General features: G+C 42.6%; 1 protein-coding gene across 1 annotated transcript in view; it reads right to left on the bottom strand.

Moving 5' to 3' along the window:
- Nucleotides 1-16,858, bottom strand: part of RIC8B (RIC8 guanine nucleotide exchange factor B) — a 303,924-nt gene that overhangs the window by 55,061 nt on the left and 232,005 nt on the right. The window contains exons 8-9 of the mRNA XM_069228354.1: nucleotides 7,644-7,788; nucleotides 6,197-6,316 (exon numbers count right to left, since the gene is read on the bottom strand). Of these exons, the coding sequence (XP_069084455.1) occupies nucleotides 6,197-6,316; nucleotides 7,644-7,788 (265 nt within the window). The remainder of the gene's footprint in view (nucleotides 1-6,196; nucleotides 6,317-7,643; nucleotides 7,789-16,858) is intronic.

The raw sequence follows: 16,858 nt of genomic DNA, 5'->3' as shown, positions 1-16,858 counted from the left end.
GATAGGAACATCTCTTCTTCTACACTCTATCATTGCACAACAGACAGACACCTCTATCAGATAGCATAAAGTGAGGCCAAGTGAAAATCAGTATTGCACATACTCAGCCTGGCCACTGAGACTACCACAAAATAAAGTATTTTAAAACACCAAGTCAAAATGGAAGGATGAATGCTGTAATGTCTGGGGGCATCTTGCAAGATTACCTACAGGGAAATAAAGTAATAGACATGTCAGGCAATCAACCAATCAATCAGGATATGTAGAGTGCACTAATCACCCGCGAGGGTATCCAGGCGCTGAGTTCAGGCTGCTCGGGCGCTTCAGTCAAAAATCCAGGTCTTGAGTCCCCTTCTGAATTCCTGAAGGGAGGGTGAGGTTCGGAGGTGAATTGGTAGGCTGTTCCAGGTCTTAGTGGCTAGGTAAAAGAAGGAGTGTCCTCCACTGTTGCTATGGCAGATATGTGAATGAGGGCAAACGAGGTGGAGTGCAGGAGTCTGGAGAGTTGGTGGATGCTCAGGCGGTGGTTGATAAGTGCTGGTCCTAGGTTTTGCAGTGCCTTGTAGGCGTGTATCAGGATCTTGTATTGGCATCTCTTGTGGGCGGGGAGCCAGTAGAGATTCTTCAGGTGAGAAGTCATGTGGGTCTACCTGGGCAGGTCAAGGGCAGGTCTGGCCGCTGAGTTCTGAATGGTCTGAAGTCTCTTCAAGAGGTGAGGAGAGATTCCTGTGTAGACTGTGTTGCCATATTCTAAGCAGTTGGTGACAAGGGCTTGAGTCATGGTGCGTCTGGTGGAGACTGGGAGTCAATTGAAGATCTTAAAGAGCAAACGCAGAGTGAGGGAGCAGTTAGAGGAGACTGCGTTTATCTGGCTATTCATGGTGAGTTTGCTGTCCAAGATGATGCAGAGGATCTGGGCTTGGTACGTGAGTGTGGGATAGGGACCCAGTCCGGCAAGCCATCTGCAGTCATTCCATGGTGAGGTGGTGTTCCCAAAGATCGGAACCTCAGTCTTGTCTGTAGTGAGTTCAAGGCAGTTGTCTTGCATCCAGATGGCAACGCTGGTTATGCAGAGGTGGCCTTTGTGGTGAAGGGGTCTTCGGATAGTGAGAGGATAAGCTGGGTGTCGTCTACGTAGGAGATAATTTTCAGTACGTGGTATCTGATGATGTTTTCCAGGGTGGTCATGTAGGCATTGAACAGAGTGGGGCTCAGGGATGAACCTTGAAGGATGTTGCAGATGATCTTCTTGGGCTCTGAGGTGAATGGAGAAAGGTAGACTCTCTGTGTCTTCAGCTGGTGAGGAAGGATGTGATCCACGTGATCCATCTTGGATGCCGATATGATGGAGCCTCTTAATCAGGGTGTGGAGGGACACAGTGTCGAAGGCTGCCGAGAGGACAAGGAGGATCAGGGCAGCTGCTCCTCCCTGGTCTAGGAAGGTCCTGATGTCGCCTGTGGAAGTGATCAGGGAGGTTTCAGTTCTGTGGTTTGAGCTGAATCCAGATTGGGAGGTGTCCAGAAGATCGTTGTTCTCAAGGTATTCCGTAATTTGGTGGTTGATGACCTTTTCTAGGGCTTTTGCTGGAAATGGGAGCAGGGAGGTTGCCTAGTATTTTTTTTAGCATTTTGGGGGTCGGTGGATGGTTTCTTGAGGAGGTGTTTGATTTCGGCGTGTTTCCATTCATCTGAGGAGGTGGCCGAGGTGATGGATGTGTTGAAGATGGCAGTGAGCTTGTCGCTGATGGTGTGGTTGCCGAGGTTGAACATGTGGTGTTCACAGGTCCGTGGGAGCTCCTGAGTGGACAGTGCATAATGTCAGTGGTGCTCTTCGAGGTGAGCTGGTTTGAAATGGTGATCCTGTGTTTAGGGGTGGCGAGGAGACTGAGGGTGCCAGCGGCAGTGAGTTGAAAGTCTACATTTGTGCAGATGGTGGAGATTTTGTCTTGAAAGAAGTCCGCCAGGGTGTCACAGAGTTCCTGGGAGGGGGTAATGATGTATTCAGTAGCTGAGGGGTTGGCAAACTCCTTGATGATGCTGAAGAGCTCTTTGCTGTGGTTGAAGCTGGCTTTGATATGGCTGGGTAAGGTGTTCTTTCTTGTTTCTTTCAGGAGTCGGTGGTACAGGTTGAGTTTTGAAGATGGTTCATGTTACTATATCCAAAACCGCACATACAAACAGAAGGAGATCACAGGGAATCGGATTAGATCTAGCCTTGCTAACTGATAGGCCCAGGTTATATAACAGACTTAACAGTTGGCAAAGCAAATCCATGACCTGACTGGAAGACCAGTCAATCATCTACATATGGATATACATGGATTTTACACCACAGGTGACATGACCTCAAAGTGGATGTCAAATGGGATGGCCCTGTGCTAGTTGTATATGATGTTTATGTTTGACTATGGAAGTATGCATTCTTGAGGACTATTACAGGGACTCAGCTCCCTGATCGTGAAGTGCTGACAAGGTGGAGAAAAATGACTGTGCAGAGATCACAAGCACTGTGTATCATACAAATAAATAAGAGTACAAGCCCTGATTCATTTTGTATTAGGGCACAATTTATATGGCTAATATATGCAGGGGCCTTCTAGAGCTCTATGCCAAGCTCAAGAGTGCACAGAGAAAGGAAAACCAAAGTAAAAGGGATATTGAAAAAAGGATCCTGAGTAATACTCCTAAAGGCAGAGTGTTATAGGGAAATACTCCATCTCCTTATTGAAACAAGTGGCCTGACTGGTAGAAAGCATTTCATGTTGTCTTTGAACAGGAGGAAACCTCTGTCAGCTTCTGTTGCTTTCTCTGACCACTGAAGGATCTCTTGAGTCTTGCTTTGTAAATACTAAAAAGAATTAGTTCTATCATTCTTCCTTATGGACATCAAAAATATTATGCTTTTTAAGACAGGTTAAACAAAGTATTTGACAACAACATGCTTCAACACCAAACAATGAAGTTTCCTGTACTTCTTCAGCAAGGCATAAGGAGCACAGACATGCATGCCATAGCACTTACACTCCTAAAACTATGCAGATGTGGGGGTGAGTGAGGGCGAGCGAGGTGGAGCGTAGGAGTGTTGTCCATGTGGTTAATAACAGAATAGAGGACAGAGGTTGGACTGCCATGCCGCCACCAAGTTGCAGCAAACTCCTTCTGTCTATGTGAAGGAGGTGGGGGTGGATATTAAACTGGAAGTTAGCAATTCTGACTGAATATTTGAAGGTTAATGCCTGCATCTGCATAGTGAAATAGAGTTCGAATTAGCCTTAGCCTTCCACAAAGAATCCAGGAACCTTATTTCTTTGCCTAAGGGAGTCTGAGTGGATGACATAATTCTCCCTATGCTAATAAGAGCTCAAGAACTCAAATGAGATTTGACTGTGCCTGGAAGTGGATAGACACAGATACATGGTGTCATAGAAACAATATGTATTTGAAAAGAAAACTGTATTAGCCACTAATGCACAACATACCTTCTCTCAGATTTCAAGGCCTCTTTCACCACGTCATCTTGTATGTAATTGATGGATCTACTGCTCATGATAAATTGAAGAACACAGGCCAGTACACCCTTTAGTAAGAAAACTCCCTGGATTTCAGGACATCACAATAATATCACTGTTTGTGGCATGGAAATCTATCTGCCTTGAAAGCTCGTCTACTTCTAGCATTTTCTCAATCAAACTGAAACTCTTGGAAGTGCTAGAGTTTATGTACCCAATGAAAGTGGTAATTTCAGGATGACTTAGTCTGAAGTGGGAACCATTTAGATATCTACACTTGGTACTGGGGACCATTCTATGAAGATAAGCAAGAGAAACCAGAGTGATTGGAGAGTGGCGCATTCCATAACACTATGGGGGGTCATTATGGGCCTGATTACGACCTTGGCGGAGGGGATTACTCCGTCCCAAACGTGACTGATAACCCGTCTGCCATATTACAAGTTCCATTATATTCTAGGGAACTTGCAAAGCAGCGCGCATGATATCCGTCACGTTTGGGACAGAGTAATCCCCTCCGCCAAGGTCGTAATCAGGCCCTCTGAGTTTGGCGGACAATCTCCAGAGGTCCCCTTCCCACAGGCCCCATTACGATTTACCCGCTGGGTCAGTGGGAGGAAACAGGGTTTCTACCCGCTGGCCCAGTGAGAAACAACCCACAACATCGACGCGGGCTCATAATTGAGCCGGCTGCAGTGCTGCGGTGTGTAGGGTGCACCATCGCGCTTTTCACTGTCTACAAAGCAAACAGTAAAAACGTGACAGGCTGGCCATGGGGCCCCCTGCACTGCCCATGCACACCCCGTCTCTGCCAGTTTTTACATGGCGGGGCTACCGCCAAGTAATCGTCAGCAGAGAAGGGACGCATAATACCCAGGACAGCACTGCTTGCAGCGCTGCCCTGGCAGATTAGAACCACCATCACCGCCAGACCAATGAGAAGTCGTGATCTGGCGGTGCTGGTGGTCCGACCGTGGCACGACAGGCTACGGTCGTAATGTGGCTGCCGGTCCGCCACAATGGGGGCCACCACCGCAACTCTGTCATAAGGACGCCCTATATCTCTAGTGAAGGGAGCTCCCAGGTCAGAAGGTTTATGCTGTCAAAGAGAAAGGAGTCCATGAGGTGGAGGGGCTGGGGGTAGAGACAGGAAGCATAGTCCAGAAACATTATCTCTACTTTGACCACTAAACTTGCTCTGGAGACAAATGCAGGACTAATGAACATACTGATTTCAGTAGCAGGACCTCAAGCCCAAGGAACTTTTGGTTGACTTGACAGCAGTCTCCAATGTAGCATACTGCTCCTGATGGGGCTAAATTGCACATGTTTTGGTCTTTTCTAGCTCACTACCTCTATCAGAACATTTCATGACTGAATCCCAACCACAAAAAATTGATTCCTTTATTAGTGGCAGCAGACATTATTTTATGTGATATTAGGTATGGCCCACTGACTCACCCAATACAAGCAGCACTCTCAGTCAATTGTTCAAGGTTTCTGTTTTAAATTTTATAACACGAAATGCTCTTATATGATCTAAGAGGATTCAGATGAATTCTTAGCAGTTGACCTTGGGCATATCTTGGGCAAGGCATCTTTATTGTTAGGCCCCATAATCAAGCTCTTCTCTTTGTTAGGATGGAGCAGCAACTTGAAGTTTTGACTTAGGTATTCAAAAGACTTGCCAGACCATACTAAATTGGCATATTGAATTGAGTAGAATTAGGCATGTTGACATACTAGAAGAATATTTAGTACAAGTCTGCAATGGCAGCTGAGGATAGGGTCACTATTATTCGCCACTATTCAGAAGCACGGGTCAGGCTACACAAACCTCCTGTTTGGAGAGTCTTCATGAAAACAGGTTTACTTATCCTGTGATGCTTCCTTAGAATGAAGTACAAGAACTCCTGAATTAGCTGAAATACAAAGCCATCCAGCTACCAGAGAACTAAATTCATCAGCAGAGAGCACGCAGTAACCAAATGCTCTATTACTTGGCACGCCAAGTAGAACCAGTTTGGATTAATGAGGAAAACCTCTGAATGCAGCTCTTTGAATCTTGAAGTGTCACTGAAGCACTCAGAGCTGAGAAAAATAGGTCTGATGCATGGGATCTAGACAGCGATGATAAAAGGGACTGGCGACAGAAGTACCATATCTTAGCCTTGGAAAAGCTCTTCAACTGTGTAGCTGATTTTGGATTTTCGAAGGAGCACACTGGAACATTTGAAAATGTATGAATGAAGGGCAAGAGGTCTTGTCAATTTTCTTGTTACGTGGAAGGGGAAAATCATGAACTGGATAAAATGAGGCATACATAAGACGTCTCAAGCGAACACTAGTAAATTGTCGGCAGTTTTTATTTTAGAGGGTAGGGAAAATAATTAAGACTCTAAAAGGGGTGATTGAGTTTAGCCATTGCAGAAACCAACAAAGGATACCTTTTATTTTTGTCTCAAGAGATTATAAGAACCACTTGAATCTATTGTTTCACTAAACAAGGGCAGTTCAGTGATGCAATTGGTAAGACAACCGACTTAAAATCTTGGTTAAAATAATGAATAGGTCCATGTAGGACTTTTCAAACGTAGCACTGAACATCAATCCAAGAGCCTTAAGTCCACTTCATAGCACATAACTTAAACCTATTTTGTTCATTTGAAAAATAAAAAAAGGTTCACCTGGAAAGTTTATCAAACATGTTGACAAGTTTCATTGCTTCATATTCTTTTTGTTCTTCTGTCATTTCGTCCATGGGATTAGGCATTGGTTCTTCCAGATGTCCAGTAATGAGATTAATGCTACAGAAAAGCAAAAACATTGTTTTACTGAAAATTATAACATTTCAATCTCGTTTTTATCACTTGAATTAGAGTACGGAATATGCATGATAACAAGGTGATGTCTGGCACCAATAATTTTGAGGTTTGTCTTCTCAGTGCTTCATTAGCTAAGTGGGTGACATATGTAGCTTCCCTTCCTCTTGGATCTCTTTCATACCATAGTTTGCCTAGATTTCACCATTTTAAATAACTCAGTCATCGTGAGTTACTGTGGTGGAATCTTGTACAGTGTCAACCAAGATGCCAACAGTTATGTTATCAGTGTTGTCATGTAGAAGGTTATGAGTGTATCAGGACGCAAGTTCAGGTTTGCATAGCTAAGGAAACTGGGGAATGTCGGTGGCTTTAAGATTTTGCCTTGTAACTCTAACGCCCATATAGCTTTAGCTTTTGTATGGAATTTCTGGAAAAAAGTTAATTTTACCTTTAAGCTGTTTTTTTCCATCAAAAACCACTTACAGCCATGTTTTGCTTTTTAAGCTCTGACTTTTAACACAGTTGATCAAAAAAGGTAAGTAGCACAAGCATATGTATATATTAGAGGGCCAACGCTTGACGGTTAGCTGTAGGAGTTTTGTCTGTTTAAAAATAGAGACTCCTATATTATTGTTTTAAGTACAGTCTATATAATTACAGGTTTCGCTACCCACAAAGGATAGATTACAAGTATGGTGGTTGAGGGCACTATCTTGCTGTATAGGGCTCTATTTTACTCTGAAGTGCATGATGATTACTGGGGATGGCTGCAACAGTGTCATTCGCTCCAACAGGAATCAAAGAGGTCTTAAGGGGCAAGTTCTATCCCAGCTAAGGCTACTCCTTGAGATCTTTCAGAATGTTCATGCATTTTACTACAGGTCCTGGTGGATCATTCATATGGAAGATTGCCACTAAATGTATGCTCATGCCTTCACATGTACTGCCATGGTAGTAGATGAAGGCTGTAAAGATAACATCAACTAGATTTATCTATAGTGTTGTCAACTGAAGTTTTACTATATAGCACTAACTGTAGCTAGCAGGTGCTATGCTACCAAACTTTGTATTACTCACGTTATCGATTTAAGAAGTCAACCCTGCTTCTGACCGTCTGCAAGTAGATCTCACCAGCAAGCACTTAACTTACTAGGCTATTTAACAGGAAATAAACAATTGCTTACTGGAATTGTTCCAATTATTTTGCATACATAGCCAATCTTGAGTGTAAAGAGATGAAGTGACATGCAACATTGATTAGGCTGTCAAAAACTAACAAATGGAAAGGAATGCAAAGATGGCAGCGTACTTTGGCCTTGCAGACTTGTACTCTTCAGTGTCTGTGTCCTCATCATCGGAGTACCAGCGATCCCCTCGTCCTCCTGCTAACAGGCCTCTGGCTGCAAGAAGTCCTGCTGCATTTCCGTAGCCAGTGTACTTTAATAAACTGTCCACTGAAAGAAATCGTTGTTGACACATTCACTCGGGTGAAAACATGTAAAATGCAAAATATGAACTACTGCAACACTGGTTTCTAGAGAACACAACACATCACCATGCCAGGGCTTATAATACATAAGGTCGTCTCTCCAGTATATTTACTTTACCCATTTCGTGAAAATGGAGAGGTGTTTACATGAGCTTCCACAAACTTCTTCCAATATGGAGTCCACTAAAGATATGTAAATTACCTGAGCAGACTGGACATCTTTAGCATTGTGTGCCAATAGTAGGGCAGCAAGAAGATCTGAAGATTGACTAGAGCATACATATATTACCTCAAACATGAGTGTTCCAATCAAGTAATACCACCACAGGCCCTTGGCGGAGATGATCCTGTTAGAATACAGTGTAGTCGACATTAGCTTGGCTCAAGCATTGGAGGACGTATAACCTTCTCCTTGTATATTTCTTCTGCACTTCAGCCAGCCTCATTGATGGCACCCACAAGCAGAGATGATTTTGAATAACTGTAGGGCTTACACAGGACTGCAGGTGAATCAAACCCGGTCTAGTGTGTTCCCAGTAAAAGGGGTTAACAACGTGGATGAATTCAACTTGCTCTCACCACTAGAGGGGACACTGTTGGCGGCTTTAGATATTTAGGCTTGTTCATTGTCAATAATGAACCACAGACTAGGCCAGGTATTATGAGCTTATCGGTGGACAGTCTGAAGAAGTATCTCCTGCATTGTGGCCTGCTGCTGCTGTCCCTGATGGAGCGAGTGGTGTTAGTGAAGATGGTGACATTGCCACTACTCCTGCACAATGTGGGGAACTGGGAAGATGGTGCTTATAAGCCCTACGGGGCTTGCCATTTCATCACGTTATAAGTACATTCACTGCAAGTACCTTCTTCACATATACTTTACAAGATCCAAGTTAGGGCATATAAGGCAACACTTTTCCCCTGTTTACCTCCTATGGTCCATTTCCTTCTCAACCTTATTTTGCATGGCTGTTGTGCATGGCTTCTATTGATGCCTCAGCTGGCGCCCCCACTTCAAAAGACTAGGCAGAGCTGTCAAGACTTCTGGATGTGTGGTCTGGATGGTGTCCAAATCAGCAAAGTTTGAGCTGGTAAGCTTCCCCTGAGAAATGGCTGAAAAGAAAATGGACACGAAAGACAAGTTCTTTATGCCCCGTAAAGCTGTGTCCCACAAAGGGCATAAATAACTTGTCAGTGAAAGCCCCAGGTAAGAAGAGAAGGTGACACACCAGATGGAGAGAAGGCACAGCTTATGAGGAGACTGGTGCGATTTCCTATGTGCTATAAGACCAAATTGAATTGGTAATTGAGGAGTGTCAGTGCCAAAAAAACAAAGACTCTGTGTTGCATTGTTAGGCTGCAGCCTAAGCGACAGTGACTGGAGACTTCGAGGAATTCTATTACTGTCTTTCCAAACGTGTTGTGGCTGGACTCTCAGATTTCATAGGCTAGGTAACTGTGAAAATAGAAGTAAAGCAGTGGGTCTTGGTATTTTACTATCTTCTTTTATTTGAGAAAACGAGTAGCAAAAGCAGCACCGACTGCTAGGAGTAAATCTCAGCCGCCACCGCAACATTCCCACTTCAACTCGCCAAGCTTGGTGTTCCACATTCTACGTTCTACCCATTCCAACCCACGTTACCACACACCTCTCTCCCAACCAAAAAATACAAACAAATGTTCAATGTAAAAGAACAAAACATAGAAACAAATAACTCCGATATATACATAGATCAATAATACTAGTGAAATTCAACCGTTCATACAATAAGTAACATAAAATAAGTGAACACATCATTTGTCAGTTACATAGGCCCTCATTACGAACTTGGCAGTTTGGCCCGCCATGCCGGCAATGGCGGCTGAAGCTGCCAGCCGGCTTGGCGGGCCAAACCGCCATATTTTGAACATGGTGAGGGCCGCCAGCGGCAGCCCTCACCCACCGCCAGGCTCCCGCCGTCAGGCAGCCTGGCGGCGAGTTGAAACACCATCCGCCAGGGTAGTGGCGCTACCCTGCGGATAATGTTTCACTTCCCGCCAGCCTTTTCCTGGCGGGATATCCTGTCAGGAAAAGGCTGGCGGATGGGGTGCCCCTGCACTGCCCATGTATTTTGCATGGGCAGTGCATGGGCCCTGGTGCAGAGCCCCGTCGTGCAGGACTGCACCTGCGGCACAGAGGCATTGACAGTGGCTCCATGGGGAGCAGCCGTCAATGTCCCGGCCGAGCCTTTCTGTGAATGTTTCCGCCTGCCGTCCAACAGAAATGTTCATTATTTGGCCGGCGGGGTTCCGGGGTCGCTGGTGGTCAGTGTTTTGACCGCCAGCATGAACACGGCGGTTGTTTCCGCCGTGTTCATAATGACCACCATAGTCTCTTAAATAAGTAGGAACATTCCTTTCTCTCACACTGCGATGCAAAGCCTCGTCCCCATTCGCTTGTGCGTTATGACATGCCATCCCATTTCCATTGTCAAAATCATTTCCAAACAAATACCCATTGCACTCTTCCAAACATTCCTCATTTCGCTTACTCTCAACACATGGATCCTCCCTCCTACATATTGACCATCGTCTTACATTCCATACTCTACCATCATCCAATTTCACAGCATTTTTCGAAATTTTCACAATTTTCCTTGGTTCAGACCATTGTGATTTTTCCTTCTCAAGAAATCCTGGTATCTTAACACAGACACTTTGCCCCACTTTCAATTCATCAAGACTAGATATGGCATTATGGCACAACTTAACACACAATAGAAAATCCAGCACCTTGTTTCTCATCTCCATATCACACTCCACCCCAAATTTCACACGATTTCTTTCCATTAACCACCATGGAACCAAACCAGTGGACGGCTTCTTTCCCCTTAACTATTCAATAGGCATTTTCCTGTCACGGAATGCGGAGACACTCTGTAAGATGAGAGCATCTTTCTTAGAGCCTGTCTCCACGGAATACCAGACTTCCAAGCCAATTGTACAGTTTCTTTAACAACTCTATTAAGCCTCTCAACCAGACCATTCGAAGAAGGGTTATACAAAGCCACCCTCACATGCTTGATACCATTCCTTTCCAGAAATGCAGCCATTTTCGCAGAAGTAAACTGTGCTCTATTATCCGACACAAGTGTCTCAGGCACGCCTTCTCTGGCAAATATATTTTCCAAAACTTCTATCACAGTTTCTGTAGAAATTTTGCTCACAAATTCAAACTCTGGCCATTTACAAAAATAATCAATTAAAACAATGACATATGCTTCCCTCGCAGGCAAAGTAGAAAACAGACCTATAAAATCAATAGCCAATTTTCTCCAAGGCCTATCTGGTAATTCATCCAGTAATAATGGGGCAGAACAAGGCTTAGCACTCTTGTCACTCTGAGCACAAACAGTACAATTTCTTACAAACCTGTCAACCATCACATCCACACCTGGCCACCACAAAAATTCTTCGACTTGCCTTTTATTCCTGGACATCCCACTATGACTAATGTGACTCCTTCTTACAATAATATCACGTACCCCCTTCGGGGGAATTATTCTGACACCCCTCAGAATTACATCGCCCTCTAAACTAAGGCTGCACTCTCACCCCTCAACAACCATTCACTGGGCTAACCATTAATTATATATTTTTTTACTAATTGCATTTCATTATCTTTCATCATTTCTTCCTCCCATACTTGTTCAGATAACACAGTTTGTTCTGATTCACCATTCGATTCCAATCCCGACAGTACATCCACATACATCTACGCAACATCACATTCCATATCCACGCATCCATCATCAACAGGTAATCTGGACAATCTATCAGCAATAAAGTTGCTTCTGCCAGGTATGTACTCTAGTTCGAAAAAATACATTTGCAACTTGGAAGAAAGTCTTGCTAGTCTAGGTAATAAGTTCTTCCCACCACCTGGTTGTAAAACATTCACTAGAGGCTTATAATCTGTGCATTATTTGAACTTCCTCCCCCATACATACATCCAAAATCTTTCTACAGCCCACGAAGCTGCTAACAGTTCCTTCTCGATCGCAGAATAATTCCTCTTTGATTGTGATAGTGTGCGCAAAGCATAAGCCACAATTCACTTCTCATAACCATTTCTTTGTGATAAAATGGCCCCAATGCCATAATTACTTGCATCTACTGCAATCACACAGTCAGCATTCGTTGCAAACGGTTTTAAACACGGTGCCTGCACAATTTCACGTTTGATACAATCAAAACATTCTGATTGTTCTTGTTCCCATACAAATGGAACATCTTTCTTTAATATTTTTCTCAAATTCTCTACTTTGGTTGCATAATTCTCTATGAAACGTGAATAAAACTCTGTGAGACCTAAAAATGACATCAATTGCTCCTTACATTTCGGCTAAGGAGCATCAAAAATAGTTTTCACATGACTTACTTTAGGACGAATTCCATCACAGGAAATGATATGACCTAAATACTCTACCTGAGATTGCCCAAACTTATACTTGACTTTTCTCACTGTCAACCCATTTTTACAAAGTAAGGTCAACACATCCTTTAGAACTTTATCATGCTCCAAATCCGTCTTTGCCATATATCAAAATGTCATCCTGAAACACTTTGGCATTTTGCACATGACTTAAAATCTTATTCATTTCCCTTTAGAAAACAGCACATGCACTAGCAAGGCCAAAAGGCATCCTTTTATATTGGAATGCACCTTCTGTCGTTATAAATGCAGTATTGTCTTTTGAGCTTTCATCCAATTCAATCTGATGATATGCACTAGACAAGTCAATGGTGGAAAAAATGGTGGCTTTCCACACAGATGACACCAATTCTTGTAAATTTGGCAAAGGAAAAGTATCAACCCAAATCGCTTCATTCAAGGATCTTAAATCAACGCATAGTCTGAGATCTCCATTACCCTTAAGAGATAAAACAACCAGAGCTATCCAGTCAGAAGTTTCAATTGGTTAAATTACATTTTTGTCACATAAATCCTTCAACAATTCCTTTAGTTTTGGTCTATAATTCACAGGTACATTGCGTATTTTATGTCTTACAGGACTTGCATTTTCTCGCAATATAATCTTGTGTTTCAATTCCTTCAACCTACCCAAAGATTTCGAAAACACAGTGGGAAAACTTTCATCCAATTTGTCATACTGCAACTCCCCATGAAAATGACGCTCCAATACTGCATACACTGGAAAGGTTTTGGTAGAATCAATTTTAATGTCCAATTCCTTTATGTGTGGTCATCCTAGAATCGTCTGACCCTTTTCAGCCACCTACAGTTTGCCCTTGCACTGGTTGCACCCAAACTCAATGTGTACGTTAGTGTAACCAACTATAGGAATTCTGTGACCTGTATAACTTCAAGGATTCACATCAGTAGATATCAACTCTCTACCAGGCCACAACTTCCTAAACATACTCATGCACATAACAGTAAACCATGCACACAAATCATCCATGGCAGTAACCTCAATACCATCTATACTTAACTTACAAGTAGGTAAACCAGAGGATGAGATTTCTTCATCATCCGGTAAAACACTCAAAACAACATCTTGGATTCTAGTATACTCAAAGTCTTCTTGACTGGAAATATAAATGACTCCCTTCATACTACTCTTACTTACTTTACTAAAATGTCCAATTTTTTTTTACAACAATTGCACACCTTATTAAGTGCCGGACACTTCTTAGAATTAGCTAGATCGTCCCCAGCACCACATCTTTAACAATTTTTGTAACACTTCTTTTCCATTCAATTTTTTTTCAGCTCCTTTCGACTCCTTAGTTACAGCACTGACACCAACTGCGCCAAGTTCAGAATCATTGATATTCTTTCTCACAGTTTGAATGCATTTTCCAGATACTTCCATTGTTTGCGCTACATCAATAGCACTTTTCAAGATCAAGTCGCTTTCACATGACCATAACTTCTCCTGGATTTTGCGAGATTTCGTTTTCATTAAAATCTGATCCCGCAAAACTTGGTCATAAGACATTTGTTCAAAATTACAAGTGACTGCTAATCCTCTAAGAGCAGCTACGAATTGGTCAATTGTTTAGTCGTCATGCTGTGTCCTTGAATAAAATTTGTAGCATTCCAGTACTACATTAATCTTCCTGCCATACCGTTCATGAAGTTGCTTCTTGGCAAGCTGATAAACATCAACATCACCAACATTATCAATTGGAGGTAGGTTCTTAAATTCCCTTATGCCAATGACGCCTAGCCTGTGTTTCAATAAAGCCACATATCTATCGGGAGAGCATTCCTGATCCTCTAAAACTTCCACATAGGCCTCGAATAAATCGATCCATAGTTCCCATTGAATAGGAGGTTCACCAGGTTCTGCAAGGAAAAATGGCGATGGTTGAATGTTAGACATAATGACTTTGTATAATAGTGTCAGAAGAATACTACAATCTGACTCCCAGGAATCTCAAAATAATGCTGCATGCAGTTTGAGCGTTGTTTGATCCACTTATAAAAAAAAAAAAAAAAAATAACATAAAAGTTGTTGAAAAATAAAAAAATATTCCAATGTGGACCGAAAAAGTAATAAAAACAACAGAAGAATGACTCACAAACAAGCGTCAATTACTGTTGCTTAGAGCCGGAGTTACTTCTATTGACACGTCCCCAAACGCATATAGTCAAATCAGCTTTGTTGCCACAGTAACAACACCATGCAAAGAGATCCTCCAAAAAGGCCCCCCAGCCACACTCCTGTGTTGGTAGCGCTCTAGTTGTTATGGCAACATTGACGCGCAGACAACGTGTCAAATTACCGTTGACCACGGCCCGACATCACTTCCCACGAAAAATCCTAAGGTGAAGACAGTGAAGGGAAAATGCGCACTATCCAGCTTTCTAAAAAAATTAGAGACACGCACTACACAACGCGCGATGGAAAGTACACACCGTCAGCGCCAGCTCTGGCTTGAAAAAAAAATACAGCTCGGTGCCGCTGGAACTCCAGAAACTCCACATCAAACAGCTCCCGCTCGTCGCCAATGTGAAAATAGAAGTAAAGCGGTGGGTTTTGGTATTTCACTATCTTCTTTTATTTCAGAAAACAAGTAGCAAAAGCGGCACCGACTGCTAGGAGAAAATCTCATCCCCCAACTGCCACCGCAACATTCCCACTTCAACTCGCCAAGCTTGGTGTTCCACATTCTACGTTCTACCCATTCCAACCCAGGTTTCCACAGTAACTTGAGGAGAGAAGCACATTAGAGGGTCAATGGAGTCCCATCAGATATAAAAATGGAAAAGATTCTGTGAGAGTGGTCAAGTTTCAGTGGCGAGTCAGATCCCCAGCTGGCTAGGAAGGTCAATAGGATTCCTATGAGGAAACACCTGGATCTATAAGAGTCATCAGGTGACTCTAAGAGGGCTACATTTTTGGGAAAGGCGTGGCAGTAATCTTAGCTAGGGGTTAGACAGGGCAGCTGAGGCTGAAGGGTCTTGAGTTTGGGATGGGGGCCTCTGGAGTGGGTGTTTTGGATAAGAGCAACTTAAATGGTTTACTGAAATATGGTATTTACTTTTTTCTTGTTCTCCCCTTTGCTTTTGTCTTTCTCTCCTTTTGCATCTTGTGAAATGTCATTTAGCACTCACTGGTCCTTCAGATTGTTGTGTTTCTTTATTTTTGTGTTGCCATTTTCATGCAAAGCAAGTAAAACATAACTGCTGCATTTTTTTGTTATACATATTTTATTTTTCCGTTACTACCTTCCTATATTTTACACTGCCAATAAAGATTAGAACTGCAAATATATCTTAATGGAGTCAATGCTCTGGATAAAAAACATGAATAGTCTGCTGATACCATTTCAAAATAATGGCATACCCGAACCACTGAGCAAAGAAGGACAGTCTCCAAATACTTTGAAGCAGCGAGGGGACAATGTAAGTAAATGACCCACTACCTCACATGTGGAGAAAATTTATCCTGTAGCAAACCGGGCAAAGGAAAAACATCAGGAAGAAAAATAAATGAACCGAAGCAATGGAAAATGGAAAACATGACGATCTCTACAGGACAGATGCATGGACGCCAATTCACCGTAATGCAAGGGGTAGCGGAAGTGACATCATATGCCCTTTGACCTCCACATTCACTCATGCTTGCACATACATAAAAATTCACACTTGCATACACTTTCTCACATAAACACACTCTCACCTGCAAGCATGCACACAACATACACTTAAAAGCATTTTTTACTTACCTCAGCTGCCATGGAAGGGCATATTCCAGCTAATTGTATCCCACTTTTATTACACTAATAGTTCATAATATATTATTCATTATTAGTGCATTAAAGAATTACTTTCAAGTAATGTAGTCACTCTTTAAGGCAATGTTTGTCTCTCCCCTTCTAGTTCTCCTTGCCCCAGGAAGTCACCAAAATGTTATTGTTTCCTTGTGGACCAAACTATCTGACTAAGCTTCTGATCCATGTGCAAGCTCTTTTATTTTATTGGGTTTGCAAAAGTTTAGAAGCTTAGGTTCTTCACAACTCTGGCAGCTATGGCAGTGGCCAGTATTCCCATGAGAGAGAATGTTTTGCAGACTGTTAAAAAGCGTCAGTAGATTTGTGTTAATGCCAGAATAAAGTGTAAAGATTTTGAATTGATTTAAAATGCAGTGTTTTAGCCCTGCCCTGCATCCTGTGACTTATGAATGGTTATTTCCCTGGAGTCATACCACTATGTAGTTGCTTTTGGATTACAATAGTGATGAAAGCCTAGTCACTGTATCATTTTTGCAATTTTCAGTTAGTCCTTGCCTCAATATTTCGGAGTACTTACCCACCTCGGATTTGCTCTTGGATGAATGCAATTCAAAATGATCATTGTTTCTTCAATCCTTTCTGACACTTCTGGAATTGCACTTCAACTTACTACTGGTTTATGTTACACCAGTACTGATTGTGTGTCTTCCAACTTATTTCCATATTCATTGCAATTAATCACTTTTTTTCTGGACATAACAAAACATGTCTATTTATAGTGCACCCTC

The sequence above is a fragment of the Pleurodeles waltl genome, chromosome 4_1 (assembly GCF_031143425.1).
Source record: "Pleurodeles waltl isolate 20211129_DDA chromosome 4_1, aPleWal1.hap1.20221129, whole genome shotgun sequence".
In the NCBI taxonomy this organism is placed as follows: Eukaryota; Metazoa; Chordata; class Amphibia; order Caudata; family Salamandridae; genus Pleurodeles; species Pleurodeles waltl.
This window is presented reverse-complemented; position numbering and strand designations above follow the sequence as displayed.